We start from the raw sequence: 17928 nt of genomic DNA, 5'->3' as shown, positions 1-17928 counted from the left end.
TGAGATAATTAATACATTTACACCCAAAAATAGTTTTTCGAACTCATGTACATAACCTCAATATAATTTATAAAATTCGACCAACTCCGCCCTTCCACACAGTGTTTTTCCGACAGAGTTGTAGATCTGTGCAAAATACTAGTATAATGAATTACCCTAACATATAAAACGTGACGAACTGAATACACTATACACTGAATACACTATAGTAATGTAATTTCGTCTAAAATGTATTTGAATATAATAAAGACGATTTTATCATCATTATTAATATTAAGCTGGTCGGGGCCCCTTCTCGAAGCTCGTGACACATTCGAGAGGGCACGCCAGCATCATCCACCATTGACGATTCATGATCTTTGGGTCAGAGAATCATGTCAAGATTTGGTAAAGATTTTTGCCTTAGGGTGGCAAACCGTCATGACCTTGAGATTCGAGATTATTATCATTATTGACCTCAATTTTATGGAATCGTGTATGTGAAGAAGCAAAACATTTCACGATTTTCTAACTTATTGAATACTCCACGTTTGAAGAAAACCCAGCAGTTGCCATTCTGAGAGAAATTTTTGCTTTCTGACTGGCACGTGCGGTACGTGAATCTCCACTTACAAAATATACAAACCATTTATGATTACCTACAAAATTTTCCATTGACGATTGATATAAAGTATATGATCTAATTTGTTTGAACCTGGCTATAGGTACAGATCACACTGAAGATCACAATATCATAACACTAACGAGGCATCAAGCAATAATTTTCAATCCAAGAGTTGAAGACAGAATAAAATATCTTCGTGAACTGTTGTGCGTGATACTGATTGTAAGATGACAAAGAAAATTAATCCCTAATCAAATAATGAACTACAACTTTTCAACATACATGAATAAAATTGGATGCCACAGAAAGATAAAACAGATTTATCGCATTAATAGATCGATGCTTGAAAGAACTTTGGTTTTCAATCCTGAGGTATGCTAAGGGATACGCCTTAAAATCTTTCCCTTATAGAAGACGCTTGCCTTCCCTTATAGAAGACCTTTGCCTTCCCGTTGGAACCTTTGGATCCTACATCAACAGTAAAGTAATTCCTGTATGAAATGATAAATACCTACATGTATTTTATGTATCCCTGTCTGGCGCAAAGAACATCATAACATTGTGACAATAGATATTGAAGAATGAACATAAAATTAGTGGACTCTATTGGACACTATTCCTGAAGGTATAGAACATGTGGAATAACGATGTGGCCAACAACAAATACCTAATAGAAAAAATAGAAGGATAACAAGGTATTTTTTAACAAATAAAAGTTCATATTTCTCCTTATAAGTGCAGATGAGGTTCATTGCTTCAACATTCATTCAGAGTAATAATTTTTATTTGTCAGCGGTTGATGAGATAAAAATGAGCTGAGTTCCAGATTAGTTGTTTCAACTTTCAAATTCAATTAGCTGAGATTCAGGAGTCATCAACCTTTTTCGAAAACTAATTGTTGAGTTTTCCCAACATTTAATACAAAATTGAAACATGATCAAGGCGAACTAGTTTAACACCTGAATGGTTCCGAGATAAAATTCGCACACTGAAGGTATGACATTTAGCTCGTGAATTTTTCGACTTTGAGAATTTTCGGTCTAAGGGGTTAGAGCTGGTTAACAGAAAAATGCATTTTAACAAACGCGGTGGAAGTATTGACATAAGTCAACCATATTTGAGGTAGCTACCAAGGTCAACCAAAAATATTTATACAGAAAGTTAGACAAATCTTACAGAAGATTTTGTGAAGCTACTGTTCAATGTCAATTAGTATTTAAGTAGTTCATAATACCGACTTAACGAATACAGATTCGATCTAATGATCAAAATTCAGAACAATCAAAAGGCTCTGAACCGAAAATATACAGGAGAAACTATTGTAGTCTTAGGTTCATATTATTTCAACCGATAGTTTTAGGAGTGGAGCTCATAGTTCATAATTTCAAGAGTAAAATTGAATGAAGTGAAAATACTATCATTATGAGGGTTGTTGCTCTGATTGACGAAATAAAAAAGTGGGCGAGGGGACGCGAAGCTCTGATTTCTCACTGATTATTGCCCTTATAAATGCCGGCTCAAATATGGGTTAGATAACAAAGTTAACAATTATATACATGGAATATGCACTCAAACTCCTCACTTTATTTACCAGTATATTATTTTATCGACGAGAGTTGTTTTCTTCAAAAAAGTCATATTTATACTATACACTCCAATTCGAGATTAGGTTAGATGAGGCTTTGAATACGAAAATAAATCCTCTACAAAAATAGGTTAGGAATTGAAAGTTAATATGTGTGTTGTCGAATGTATTTCGACAATACACACGAAGTATACATTGAGAAACTATATCAATACATGTATTTACAATTCTGGAAAATGTTGCGTCATTAATGATTAAATGGTTTTTATAATTGAATGATGAAATCGAAATTAGATACGACTTTTAGTGTTTCAAAACCAAGAATGGGCAGGCTTGAGTTTTGCCTGAATGCCTCTTACTCAATAAGTGGTATCTCAGACCGCACAAGGTTAGAAAGCTCATGATTAGTATGTTTTCTGTATCACTATTTGTTTAGTGTCCTAATATATGTTTTAAATATAGTTTCAAAAATGTTTTGCGAAAATTTCAGTAATATTGCCAGATTTTCGAATTACTCGAAGGTTTTCTAGAACACTAACGAAATGGAGTTGGAATATTCTTGTGCAACATTTATAGAAACAGGGATAGTGAGGTTAGGTTATCTATTTTTGACGAGCCAACAAACAAAAGCGTTTCAATCGACTAATGGACTATTTCCGACCACAAATCGAAGCCTTCTTCTCGAATGATGCATACGAAATATGTATACGATGAAAAACAACGGGTATCCAATTGATATCAACTGCTTAGACGAGAACTATTTTTAACGTCTTCATTATACTTGATCGGAATGGGACACAAGGTTTATTTTTACGTAACGGCAAACTTGCACGGCCAAATCTATTTACGAATGTGTGCGGCCTACATTCGCATTCCGTCAAAAGCCAAAGAAAAAGAGTAGTCCTGTGTCTGGACGGTGCCGATGAATATCTGGCACTGTTGCATCATTGTGCGGGAGGAGTATCCACAAGTGAGATCGGGGAGCAAGCCAAATTCGGATATGGCCCGGCTGGGACACTTAATACACTCGCGGATCCGCGTCTCTCGTCGCATTCAACACACCACACTCGAGAGCTACTTACACCAGAACACGGCCACGTAGTCCTTGTCGGTGAGGATGCGTTCCAGTTGTTTGGCCGTGACCTCTTCGATGACGGGTTCTTGGGTCGACGGAGCCCGTTTCGCCGTCGCCAGCGTCACTAGCAGCAGCCACCACCACATGCTGCCTTCCACTAAGTGAAGGCAAAGGCGTCGTGGCGCTCTCTCCCACTCCCACCACTGCGCTGGTCGCTCAGCTTTCGTGGCTCCCACATAGCGCGATTTCGGAACCGTAGATTGCTAATGTTGTTCTTTCTTCGGTTTTCTTGCGTTTCATCTATCCACCGCGGTGTTTATAATGGCATACCAGGTCGACACCTGTTGTGGGGTCTGGCGGACGTTTATAATTACACGTTGGAAAGAAAAAATCATAAATGTATTTTGAAATACTATCCTACTCCAAGTATTTATATTCCCCTGCAGAACGTTCTGAATTCAAGCAATAACTTGTCTTTTAGGCCCTTTTGAAGTATAGGTCCTCTTGAAATATTACCAACTGGAAAAACGTAAGCAGTGTAACATTTCATATGACATATATACATAAGAATCACAATCGCAGTCATTATTTTAATAATTGAATTATGTGTGTCATTTGAAAATAAGACTTTCTGATGAGGTTAATGAATAACACCATTTTGTGATATAAGGAAAACTTTTATTCATGTTATTGAAAAAATCAATTTGAATTTTAATACTAATCTAATGTGAAGGATGAATTTGATGATTTTTAGGTTAGGTGTTAGGAATCACACGTTAAAAGGTAAGACCTCGTTAGTCCTTAGCTCGCACAAGTTTTTCAACTTCTGAGAGTTATCGTTCGTATGGGGGCGACAGCTGATTAACGGAAAAACAGATTTTAAAACAGATTTTCAACAAGTTTGTTAATATCAGGCTCGTATTTATTCAAAAACAGCCGTAAGTCACCGCTTCGGTAATCTGCAACCGATTTCTCTTTTTAGTTAGGAACGTTGCCACAGCACTGAATCCACGTTCACACAAATACGATATGATGGGAATGCTATCAAAAATCGTTGAACGATGGACCAAAATCCAGGGTAAAATTGCGGGATTGGCTTTTGTAGCCGAAATTCTTGGTATCCATTTTTGAATTAAAATTTTATTTCCTTGTTCGTTATCAGTTCCATGAGTTCTTCTTCCAGCTGGGGTAATACTGCTGTGTTGACATTTGAAAAAGGATCCAACACCCAGTCCGGTATTTCCAATTTTATAATGTCCTGGAATCGTTCTGCGAAATTACTGTGGAGGTTCTCTAGATGTTGGCAGTAAACAAGCAAGTCGTCGTTGTTGAAGCATACTGCTGACAAATTAGGGAAATTGCGAAAGTCACATCTGCCGATGTTATTCTTGTGTAAGAGAAAAAGCTACAAAAGCACCAACGACATTTTTCGTTTTAACCAAATTCCAAAGTGAAGAATCGAGTATTAAAAAACTAGCTAATGACACCACTCACAGTATTCACCACCACGCGTACAACACTTTACCTAACTAGTCGCAAACTGAATTCACTTGTTTTCGTAATATCGTAGAATTACATTATTGGCTGGATGGCACGCGAGTTTTTATATGAGGCAGCGGGCGGGCCTAGTACTTTCGAGAATGGAGACTAGAAACTTCTCGCTTCGCATTGAAGCTTACCGCCATCTATTGTACAGTTTGACAACTATCGGACAGGAAATAGTTACTGTCTAGTCCCCTAGATGGCGTTACACGAGGAATCGCGCGTTAAGCGTAAAGGAGCGGTGAAATTTGTGTTGAGAACAAAAAACCATTTTGAAATTAGCCATCGCCCTCTAAACCGCTTCAATGCCGCTCAATCTTCTCTGTGTCCTTGCAGTCTGTTTACAAAAATTTGTTTAAAATCTGTTTTTCCGTTAATCAGCTGTCGCCCCCATACGAACGACAACTCTCAGAAGTTGAGAAACTTGTGCGAGCTAAGAACTAACGAGGTCTTACCTTTTAACGTGTGATTCCTAACACGGTTGCAGAATCATCCCAGCCTCAACCAGATAAATTCTCTCGAGAAAAATATCTGGTCGAGGCAGGAATCGAACCCACGGTCTTCCGATCGTGAGTCGGGCGCACTACCACCGCGGCCAATAAATCTATCGAATAATTTTCGGCTGAAAAAGGTATACATGTAATTGACCAAACTGACTGTATCAACGACATTTTCTTGAATGAAATAGCTAATTTAGCTTTTCAAGATGAAGCCATTGGTCACTAGGTCACTAGGGGTCACCATTGGTCACCAGGGGTCACCATTGGTCACCAGGGGCTGCCCTCAGGGTAGATTCCTTTGCCCCTTCTGTTAGCCTGTTCGATATCCTTGACAGAGGTGAGGTAGATCTCTGATATTTTTGCTTCAAAGTGACAGATCCAGGACAGAGATATCAAACAATCTGGGGAGCTTGGAACCGTAGGTGTGGAGAGACTGGTGGAAACCAAACTCACACATCGATCAAACGGCTTCGAAAGTATCAGCCTTGGCTTGACTTGAGTGGATTACGAAAAAAGGCTGTTCTCAATGGGAAGTCTCAAAAAATCTTCTCTGGTCTGAACTTTCGGCTTAGAAGGTAATGAAGTTCCTGACTCTTTTGCAAGGAAGGGTGCTGCGAGTCATTTTTCTGTCCAGAAACTGTAATTGGTCCCTTCTGAGCTACGCTTGGCTTATTTCAAGGCATTCAATAATCATAATATAATAAAAATGAATGGTCTTTAATTTTATCTTGGCGGAGTTTAGCTTACGCTATTCCACCACTCATTCAAATTATGTTACCAAAAAATTGTTAGATTACAGTTGGGATGACGTCTAACCACTTACAGGTCGTCTTAATTTGCAGAGACTTGGACTGTTGAAAGATAATGTGTGCCATCTCTGTTTGATGAAATAAAATCACACATATTCATACTCGTGGAAAAGCTGGACTCATTTGGATGAGTTTTAATAGGTGAGAGACTCAGTAAATCCCCGCGTAGAGGTTTAAATTTGGATTTACCTATCATTCTTTGTTACGTAACCTATATGTTACTTATAAAAAGCACGGCTTTATCGTTTGGTAAAGTTTATGGTTACTCCCCTTGTACATGATATTTTCACTCATTTTTATGGTTTACGGTTCTTGGACCTACTCGGTTCAATCTGTACATAAATGACTTATTCTTTCTAGAAAGTTGAGGAAACACTTTAGGATTTACAGACGACACAACAATATTATATAAGGCAAATAATTGGCAAAAATTAAGATATACCGTAGAATCAGATTTTGATACAACAAAAAACTGGCTTGAATACAAGCTATTAACCATAAATTTGGAGATAACCCAGTATATATCATTCAGCTGTAATATCATGAACAAACCACCCTTTTTTTGTATAGACCTAGGCAATCAACACTTGATTCGTCCTGAAAATAAGATGAAGTATTTAGGGGTAATTATTGATTCACATCTTGAATGGAATGAGCACATAAACTTCATTTGCAAAATGCTGCGAAAAATTCTACACAAATTTAAAACACCGCCTGAAAATTCTTTACCTCGCACTAGTAGAAAGTCATTTGTATGCTGGATAGCATGCTGAGGCGGGGCATTCCAAACACACCTTCGTTCTCTTGAAGTACTACAAAACAAATTTCTGAAACTGATACATTCGAAAATTTCACGCTTTCTTACAGACAATTTGATTTGTGAAGCCGGTTTTTGACATTCGTCAACTGTTTTATTTCAATGTAATTTTATCGTACCAAAAGAAGAAAAGTTATCTCTTACCGTTCACACAATTATAACACCCAAAAAAAAACCATGTAATTCCATCAACACAAAAATCACTTTTACAGCATACATATACTTACCTAGCTCCAAAATTATTCAATACTCTTCCCAATACAATAAAGACATTAATATATTTCATCACTTCAAAAAGTCATCGAGGCAATTTATATGCAGACTGCCAAGACAGATGATTTCTGATTTTGTTGACAAAAAAAAAATTAGAAATGAAGATTGATACTAATTGGAATTTTTCATATTTCCTCAATTGTCAGTCAGTATGTTTGTTATTTATAAGTTTTATAGCATTCTATTTTCTTGAAACAAGTGTGAAAAACACTTATCGAGTACTCATTCATTCATCATTATCTTCTTACTACATGTTTCTGTATTCTTCTTCACTACGTGAATACATTTTTTTTTTCACCGTGTTGTGCGCTGGTCAGGCCCTATCCCCCGAAGCCCCGATACATTCGGGAGGGCGCGCCAGCATTATCAACCAATGACCAATGACCAATGACCAATGATCATTGGGTCCGAGAATCATGTGCCCTGAGCAAGCACAGTGAGCCAAGAATGACACTCTTTTGCAGCTGTGCGGCTAATATTTCTGCCTTAGTGCGGCAAGCCGGTATGATTTTGAGATTCGAGAGTAGAGAAGAGATCATTCCACCAAGGACTCCAATAATCAGAACAACCATCTTGACAGAGTGATCTGGATAGTCTGCGGAGTTCGAAGAGAAAATCTCGATATTTTATCAGTTTTTCCTCCTCTTTTCTGACGATATTCGTCTCGCCAGGAGCTGAAAACTCCACGACAAATATCGTTTTGGTCTGGTAGTCAAGAAGGACTACATCAGGCCTACTAGCTTGTATGAGCCTGAGGGTGGGGAACGAATAGTTCCAATAAATTCGGCACTTCTCGTTCCCCATAACGAATTCAATATCCCCCGAAGAGTAGGGCAACACCGGTGTCTTAATTGAGTGGCTGCGGGTGTTCATAGATATCCTTCCAGAAGGATTCCACCTGACGGGCGGTCGACGGATTATCCACAACACGTGGAGGCTCTTGGAATAAGCGGGAAGGTTTCTCGCGGAACCTAAGGTTATTATTATTATTTTTAATGAATAACGAAATCTCTTCAAGCGTCTTTTTCCCTTGCAACTGAGATACAGAAAACGCTTTCTCATTCGGCATTCGATGCCGGAAAGAACTTTTCTCTGTAACACCACCATAAGGACCTTTTTTAATGTAGGTTGAGCAAAGTTTTGATTTTCTGTCGATTCCATAGTTGGTGTTTTCATATGAAGAAATATATTTGTTCATTTATTCTTTTCCTCAGATGCTTCAAGAGAATGGGGGCATATCAGATTTGAGAGATTCATTTATTTAAAATTACAGTTGATAGCTAGCGTGGGTGTCAAATTGTATATGTCTCAGTATAATCACACCCAACGACTCAATAATGTGAACCAACAAACGTCACAAATTGAATTGAATGCCCTTTACTCACTGAAGCTGTCTACTTTTGTTAGCGAAACGATATACTTTTTTTCATTATCGCATTCGACTTCTCATGTCGAATCTTCTGCAGAGATCCCTGGTGGGTAAATGTGCCTAAAAGTTGAGAAAAATTCCATGAAATTCATTGGTCATTTTTATTAATCTCATCAGTTCCCAAAGGCATTTCCAATAATCTACAATTTACAGTTTAACAGATAACAGATCATAGTTTTGAGGTGTTGAAAGACACCATTGAAGTTATTTTCACATAATAATGATAAATACATCACTTTGAGAGAGAAAATCGAGTTATTGACATCAAAATTTTTTATTTTGTCTGCATTATACTGGGGTCACATCAAAATGATCGTTTTGAATTATAATGCAACATCTATGGATCTTCGAAAACAATGTGTCTAATTAACTGAAAATTGATGAAAACGGCTCCATGATGTTGACATTGCAATTCAATTCCAATGTGGGTTTTGCAAATATATTGAACTCAATATCTTTAGGTACAAAACGATAAGCTCGACGATGGAAATTATTATCTCTTAGACTAGTCAATACAATCATTTTGTTGTACATACATGTATTAATGAAAATTATTCTAAATTATTCTAGCCTGGTTTCAATTTTACACACTTCTCAATTTTTAATGACGAATATTTTTGTACATCATTAACCTTTATCGCAATCCAAAATTTAGGTAACATAGAGGTCAGTTAGAAAAGGAAAAGAGATTTGTGCATAAAAAACATTGCAAAAATAATCGCCACATTGTATTGAAAAAACTTGAATCGAATATGTTAACAATTTTTTCATTATCTCTTGATATGTACACTCAATAAACCTTTTCTATCGTTTAACAAACCTTTCTCAACAGCTGGTAACAATATCTTTAATTTTAATTTGAAATAAAACGTAACAAGAAGCACCCGAAAGAACAACAAATAAAGAAATGCTGGCCCCTTTCAACATGAATTGATGTAAGGATGATATATGTATATTTTACTTGAATACAAATGCAACTGATATATTTTGTTCAAGAATTCACGAACATTTTTTGAATTTAATCGGAAATCGGATTTTCATTAGAATCTCGAAAGAGATTGTTTTTTGAAATTTTCACATGGTTGGTTCATTTAATGGAATCAATTCAATCATTTACAAATTTTTGTTATCCTTTCAACTCATGAGAATGATATATGACAAACTGTGGAAAAAAATTCTGGTTCCTGGAATTCCCAGAAACTTCCCCCTACATATTTGTTTCATTCTGTTTCTATGATAATATTGGAAACTGGATTCACTGTTTTCCAAAATATTTGATAATAATAATCTTCTGTCATATTTTGATAATAAAGTAGGTATAAAATATTAGTTTAGTGAACAGATGGAAGTTTAACAGATGAAAATTCGTTTCAAGTATGCAAAACATATTTTCAGATATACTTTTTCCCCGAATTTTCATTTTTGTAATATTTTAATTATTTATATACCGAAGAAGAATGTCAAAAAATAAATTTTCTTGTCAATATTCTCTCTACTGTTTAAGAAACCCGTTAGAACAATAGAGCTATTAGGTTTATATGTATTTTCCGATGTTCTATTTTCCTGGTTAGGATACCTCCCCAAACATCATTATGGAGGTATATCCGTATATCTCCTTTATTGAAAAAATGTTTTTGAAGTTTTTCATCAAGATGGTGTTCACTCAAAAACTTCGTCAAAAAAGACAGGGGTTTATTTATAATTCACAAAAGTCAATCACATTTGTCGTATTTAACGATCCTCTTTCAATATTTAGTTTCTTCTGTGGAAAATCTGGATATATCTCAAGACTTTTTCATCAAACAATGAAAATCTTCTGCTGATATTGGCTGAGGTAACTTCAACTTCAACAATTGAATAGGGCCTTATTTTTTTCAATGAATTGATACCATTTGTTTGAAGGTGATTGACAATGTTTCATGATGAATTTCACTAGTTCGGACTTCCATTGTCTAATATATTAAATTATTTGAAATCCCTGAAACAACTAAAAAAGGATAATTGAAAACGAATAGCTGAAAATAACAATTATATTGAGCAAAAATAACCTAAAATGAAAGAATAGTGAAATAAAATACAAGTAACATTAGAACGATTGAACAAAAAAATCATCACCCGAATCGAAACGTTGAGAACCAACGTGGCTTGGAATCTCTTAACTCTTTATTTTTATTTTCATTTTTTTTCTTTATAATTTTTATACTTCATTTTTTAATTTTTGTCAATCGTTCTATGGTTACTTGTATTTTATTTCACTATTCTTTCATTTCAGGTTATTTTTGCTTAATATAATTGTTATTTTCAGCTATTCATTTTCAATTATCCTTATTAAGTTGTTTCAGGGATTTCAAATCATTTTATATATTAGACAATGGAAGTCCGAACTAGTGAAATTCAATTGATACCATCTCCATTATATCATCTATCAATCTTCTCTTGAATTCTTGAAAACAACTACATGATCCTTAGAATTTGACAGTATGCTTTTCGTTTGTTACCAATAAGGAGGGGCTAGAATAGATTGTTGATAGGTATCTATGTTTATCTTTCGCATCAGAAAGGACAACACCGTTTGTTAACAAAAAAGTGATATGATGCGATTATTTTTGAAGAAGGAAAAAAAAGTGATATGAAATCAGACTGCAAGTTAGCTAGTACTCGTATACACATCTTCTCAGTTTTGTCTGTATTTACTGTACATTTATTATGTAGTGTAGCAGAAAACAAATGCCAATCTTGCAAATAATTTGATCGTGATATGTGGAATTATCAAATTTAAGTGATTCTGAAATTGAAACCATCAGTACTGATAGATTATTTTCAAAAAATATATCTGATATTGAAATACCAACATTATCACTAAGCTAACACTAATTTTTTGCAGCGAACTTATTCTATACCCTTTTGGGGATGGCTGAAACGCAAAATAAAAAAATCATAACCGTTTGATCTCATTTCAATCTACTATCCAGTAAATAATTTTACCAATACAGAGTTTAAGTTAATCTACTTGACCATTTAAGACTTATCACCAAGAAAACTATTCTTCATTGAAAAACAGAGAAAGTGGTCATTTCCATAAATTCATCTAATGAGTCTATATTCGTATGTCAACACAAAAATTTAGCCGTACGGATTATTTTTATAGGCTGAGTCATTGTTGCTCTCTCACGAAGGATTTTTTTAAATATATAAGTATAAATAGTTGGTGAGTGTTGAAGATTTAAACTTCCATCGTTCAAAAGTAACCAAAAACTACATGTGGACGAAAAAATTAAACGATTAAAGACAAAGTTTTATGGTAGATTAGAGAAATGGACAAATGTGGAAAGATATCAAACGATGAAAGATCGAATTGGAAAGCAAATAAAAAAAATACAAATTATCATGAATTGACGAAGGAATGCATTATTGAAAAAACAATGGTAACATCACCAATTACTTGTTTTGATATCTTGATATATTATTTTCAACCCAGTTTGTTATTAACTAATTGAAAATTGTAGATATATTTGATACATTTTTTCGAATAAAAAGGTGTTTTAATGAAAGGAAGAAGTGGAATTCTCAGCGTAGACTAAATCCAAAGCAAGCACTTTTTCCAATCACCAGAAATGCATTACTTTTTTCGACAAGCGTTTCATTAAACAATTTGGCTTCTTTAGGAGATGGACAAAGTTGGAGATTGGGAAAAGTGTTTCTTTTGAAAAGTCGTTCAGATTAGACATGATTCATCGATAACATCACAAGTTTTGTGAATAATTCAACAGTTGAAGTTAAGGTACCAACCATGTGGAAAACTCAAACAACTTTTTGAGATCCAACAAACAAATAAATCCGAAGCTCTCCCAGAATCTAATACCACAATTTTGGGAACAGTTCTGATGTATTGATGAATGTTGGGGTTATCGTATTAACAGTTCCTATAATATCCTCTCTTTGTTTTTATGAAAAAAATTTTGATGAATATAATCAAACAACAATCCAAAATTCTCATGTGTTTTTTATAAAATAACTCAAAATATTGATGTTTTGAGAGCTGAAAGAAATTATTTTTACTAAACTGGAACTGTTGACAAGGTTGTGGTAGGTTGAAATAAAACAAGTGTTACTTGAAAGTTATACAGTTCCTTCAAATATTTTTTCAACACTAAGAAAGCCTTGAAGTGAATTTTATAGGAAGCTGAGACGCTGCGTATTCAATTTGTTTTTGGAGTAGAATTTATTGAGAAAATAGGTAATATTCAAAGCGAAAGTATTTGCCCCCTCCCCTTCATCTGTACCAATGATCTTCGATGCTGAACTGAATCGAATAAACTTTGTAAAAATTATTACTTTTTCATTTTTACGTAATTCATAAGTGAGACAAATTAATGTGAGGGAAGTTTTGGCAACCGAAAATATGTTTGATGTAATCAATAAATCAATTATTTTTTTATTCAATAAATTGATGGTTGTAGCCGTTACTACGTGGTAGGAAATCATGACGAAGAGAAGAGATTACATTGATGTATAAGTTTGAAAATGTCCTTATAGGACGAAACTGCAGTAACGTTAGTTACAAAGTTTCAATTTTCTTTTCTTTATTTTTTTATTTTTAGAAAAATCAAGATGTACTGGGCAAAGTATTCGGGAAAAACGTCAATTTTAAGTTTCATCATCGAATTAGTTTGTTGTATTCTGCTTTAATTTTAAATATGGTAACAATATTGAAGCAATTATGTTTCGCTTTTGGGTCGAATTGCATTTCATTTAATTTTTTTAAATATAGAACATGGAGTCTTAGTCTCTATATCAAGCCCAAAATCGGACGATTATTTAAGTTATAGGAGTCATAATAACTCTGTATTATCAGTATATTGATTGAATTATATTCATTTGTTTACCTACAAAATTTTTTTGTAACTGTCACGTTGCTATGGCTGTTTCAACAACGCCAAATATATCAATTGAACTATGTCAAGGAATACTTTGTCACTTGAATTTCAAAATTGGCAGTGCCAGGTTATTGGAAATCATTTCCCCAAATAGCAACTGAAAATATTTGTATTCTAAAATTCATTTGGAATATTTTTCTACCATTGTAAATTTTCACGACCGGAGACAACTGTTGAAGCTATTTTTTGGGTTCGTTGACGGTATATATCATCAACGGCGATTAGGCAACCGATGAAGTGGTTTAGTCTCACAGCACATACTACATTATTGGTTTTTGTGTCTCCAGTTTTATCGGTGGAAGGCATGGTTTCGTTCCTATTGTTTGAAATAAGTAAACTGTGTGATTTAGTGCAGGTAACCTAAATTTATGTTAATTTCCTCTTCTTTTCAGTTGTTATTATTTTCGGGTCTCTAAATTTCTTTCATTTTACCATAGCTGCTAATAGCTGGGTGCTTCTCTTACTGCATATTCTGCTCCTGTTGATCAGTTTATATGTCGTAACCGATAATTCCTATTGCCTTTAGAGAGCCGAGTAATAACACTCATCTTCGTGGTTCCAATGTAGAGCAATTCATAGCTATATGAAATCCAACGTTGTCAAAATCCCTTCAGGGTCCTTAGCTCTCTTTCTCTGATAGTTTTTGTTAGCCTGAATTCGATTGAATGGTATGATCCTTCAGAATTGTCTCAATCCAATCCGTTAAATACTTCACATAATGCAGGAAAGCTTTAGCATTCTCTTTCTTGGCTCATATCGCCTGCTCGAATTTGGCTTCGCTATACTCATTCCCTGTGAATGCATTTTCCAGATGATTGGGTTCCTCAGATCCACAGATTTGTCTAACTGACTCAACCAAAGTTTATAATTATACCTGTGCCTGGGGATTGGATTTTCTATCCAGACAACTCTGTCGACTTGGTTTCGTGTACACTCTATTTGCGATTGTTTCTTGTGTTTCTCGTTCCATTATGAAATGGATTTTAAGGTTATGGCAGCGCAGACATTGAAGAAACTGGTTTAGTTACTCTTCTCCGTGCCGCCATATAACGAAAGGGACAAAACTAGAGACCCAAACTATAGCTTTGACATATATTGTGAAGAATGTATCTGTTACTTTTTGAAGCACTGTCATTGGTTTGAACAATAATTGATTATTCTTGTGACGAGTGATGTTATTACTTTTGATCGATTGCTGCAACAAGTGTTTTTTGTATAATTATAAAACTTTACAAATTCAATTAGAGTTTTTGGGAAAGAAATGTTTTTGGCTTTCTATTTCTTCATGTTCATTAAAAAACAGTGAAAAAAAATGTGGGAATCTTTCAAAGAAAGAAAGAAGGCAATTAATTTCAAAATAAACTCTTCACAAAGATGTGTAGATCATGCAAAGAAGTAACTTTGGGACACAAAACTGAAAGAAATAAAGTTTTATGAGACTACAGATCATTGGTCGATATTATGAACAGTCATTCAAAAATTTCCTCAGTTTGAATGTCAGCTACTATAGAGGAGAAGGAGCAGAGCTACTTTCGCTTCTCTTGAAGGGAATATAAATAGACTTTTCAGCATATGAGTGAAAGTACAACACAGACGACACGATACACACTGTACTATTATCACAGCGAAAAATGCGATACGGATATTATAGTTATAATTATTTAAGTAAAGCGAGAGTTTAGTTTTACGAATGAATAAGTATATAAGGCTCAATTTTAGATATTCTTCAGACTAGCACTGTGTTGTAGGTCATTTCTTATAAGAATAAACAAAAATAATTGGAATCGGTTATAGCTATTATTGTGCATAGAGTGGAAGATATAGAAAATTATGACGAAATATACGGTCCATGCATGAGTCCGCAAACTGAAAATTTCCTACATGCATAAAAATATCTGATATAATTTCACCTATCCAATACCTTAAACTATCTGAATCACATTTTAAGTTATATATATGAGAGGAATGTAAAAATTTGCCCTTTATTGCGATTTTTACAGTTCAATGTTGAATGATGATTATGGGTGAAGGATGATACACGTCATAAAGTGGTTATTTACTTATTGTTTGAATGTACAAGTTGGGAGGCACATTAAATATTATTATTAGAATGTGATGATGCGTGGATTTTTTGTCATCAGTCTGTTGGGACGGTCCATAAAACAATTAATATTTTACACGTAGAAGCCTATACACAGCTGTCTGTATATAAAGTCACACGGCGGCTGAACCTGGAGGAGATGCCTTATTGATTTGGAAGCGGATTTTCCTGTCTGATATCAGATTTTAGTTTGACGAATTCCTTCGCCACCTCGTCGTTTGTGCGTTGCGACAAAATCCTTAGGATCGTCCACCCTGTTTCGTCCATTTGAATTCTTTTGCCTAGGGATAACCAACATGCACAAGACCCCTGAAAAAGAAAAAAGTATTCAACTTCAGAAGGAGTTAATATGCATATGCGAAGCTTGGTCAAAACCACAACCTAAAAATAAAGCATTCATGATGGCAGCGCAGTTTCGACCCGTCATTGGTTCCATCAGGCAGAACTATGAGTGCATTGATGGATTCATTTTAACTCGAACATTACCTTTCTTGCCATAATAAATATTTCAGGTTTGTCAATGCAGAAATCGATAAGAAAGCTAATCTATACAAATCATGCAATGAAGACAATACTAGTAAATACAAAATTACAATATACACACTATACAGTGTGGTCCATTTGTATGGAATAAATTCATTTTGAGCGTTATTATGTACTATGTGGAAAAAACCTGAAACAGGTAGATTTTTATTCTTGAATTGACAATTTACAGTATGAAAATATCATTCCCCTCCAGCACCCCTTCTGAATTATAAGCACCCCCTCGAAAATTTTAAATAGCAAAGGTCGTGTAGCACCTTGTTGGAAAGGGATTTTAGTCCTCTGTTCAGCAATATGAAGTTTTTTGAGTTTGGTGCAATCATAACAGAGAATATTGATTTTTAGGTTGTACAATTTTGATAATGTCTCTAGGTATCACAAAACTTTACGTAGAATGAAGATAATACTGCCACATAATATTTAGAATGTGTTTTTCAATGTACTTTAAAATTAAATTAAATGTTCAAAATGACCACCATCAACTTCTTGACAATAACCGAGGCAATTTTGGAATTCCCGTACATTTTGTATGACTTTGGGGGTTATTTTGTATGGTCTGTTAAAATATACTTTAAATTTTACATAACCTCATAAGAAGTAATCGAGAGGAGTCAAATTGGGGGATCTAACCGGCCATTCGATCGTTCCACTTCTTCCAATCCACCTATTGGGAAAAACCTCGTTTAAATAATTTCTAACTGTACGTGCAAAATGCGGTGGTGCTCCGTCTTGTTGGTAGTAAATAGTTCGATCTATCTCACTTGGATGATTGACATCAGCAAAATGTATTTGTAATGTAGGCACTAAAAAGTTAATCAAAAAATCTAGATAAACCTCACCATTAACAGTGCCCTCAGAAAAATAAGGGCCAACAATTTCATTGTTAATGATACCAGCCCAAACGTTAACTTTTTTAGGATATTGAGTGTGAGACGCACAGATCCAGTGAGGATTTTCTCTGCTCCAATATCTACAGTTCTGTTTGTTAACTGTTCCGTTTAAATGAAACGTCGCTTCATTGGAAAACACTATTTTGTTTATGAACTGTAAATCGGCATTCATTCTGTCCATCATCAATTCACATAATTCTTGCCTTCTATCAGGATCATCTTCATTCAACTCCTGAACCAACTGAACTCTGTGAGGGTGGTATTTTTCTTTATGCAAAACTCTCAAAATAGATGATTTACTTACATCATTGTTGGCGGCAAGTTCTCGAGTTGTCTCGTGCGGATTTTCCTCAATCTCTACAAGTACATCTAAGTTTTTTTCATCAGTAAATTGAACATTTCTACCTGGTTTTTAAAAATTTTTTACATGTCCAGTTTCACGAAACTATTTTCCAATTTTGCTAACTGTAGACTGCGACACGTGTTGACCAGGGTATTTATTATTAAAAATTTCACAAACCTCCTTTTGAGTTCTTGTTTTATTACCACAACCAATTATAATATTCTTTGAGTCTCCGACAAATTTGATACGCCCACAAATATTATACTGGCATCTTTTAGTAACTTCAAAAACCTAAATGACAGCAGCATACTAGATTCATATCAATTGTTTATTTGGCTTTTTGTCTAATATTTTAGTATCTTCAAAGATTTTTTCCAGGGTTCAAGGTTAGTGAGGTGCATGTTACAGGAATGGTCTGTTTAATAGATCAGCTTATTGTCAAGAAGTGAATAATGGTGGTCATTTCGAACATTTCATTCA

General features: G+C 34.8%; 2 protein-coding genes across 17 annotated transcripts in view; both read right to left on the bottom strand.

The window, feature by feature from the left end:
• The window catches only part of hlk (hulk), a 99625-nt gene extending 96174 nt beyond the window's left edge, over positions 1-3451 (bottom strand). For all 6 annotated transcript variants that reach the window (XR_012465895.1, XM_074177330.1, XM_074177332.1 and 3 more), the window contains exon 1: positions 3272-3451. Coding sequence is in view for 5 of the 6 variants with exons in the window: in XM_074177330.1 (XP_074033431.1) it covers positions 3272-3410 (139 nt within the window). In the remaining variant the exon portion in view is untranslated. The remainder of the gene's footprint in view (positions 1-3271) is intronic.
• Positions 3452-8721: 5270 nt separating this feature from the next.
• unc-13 overlaps positions 8722-17928 on the bottom strand; it is a 477247-nt gene continuing 468040 nt past the window's right edge. For all 11 annotated transcript variants that reach the window (XM_074177326.1, XM_074177324.1, XM_074177325.1 and 8 more), the window contains one exon: positions 8722-15981. In XM_074177326.1, the coding sequence (XP_074033427.1) occupies positions 15817-15981 (165 nt within the window). In that variant the 3' untranslated portion in view covers positions 8722-15816. The remainder of the gene's footprint in view (positions 15982-17928) is intronic.

This window comes from Leptinotarsa decemlineata, unplaced genomic scaffold, assembly GCF_025532065.1.
Source record: "Leptinotarsa decemlineata unplaced genomic scaffold, Ldec_3_MD MMD2_tig00002974_RagTag_RagTag, whole genome shotgun sequence".
NCBI classification, from domain to species: domain Eukaryota; kingdom Metazoa; phylum Arthropoda; class Insecta; order Coleoptera; family Chrysomelidae; genus Leptinotarsa; species Leptinotarsa decemlineata.
This window is presented reverse-complemented; position numbering and strand designations above follow the sequence as displayed.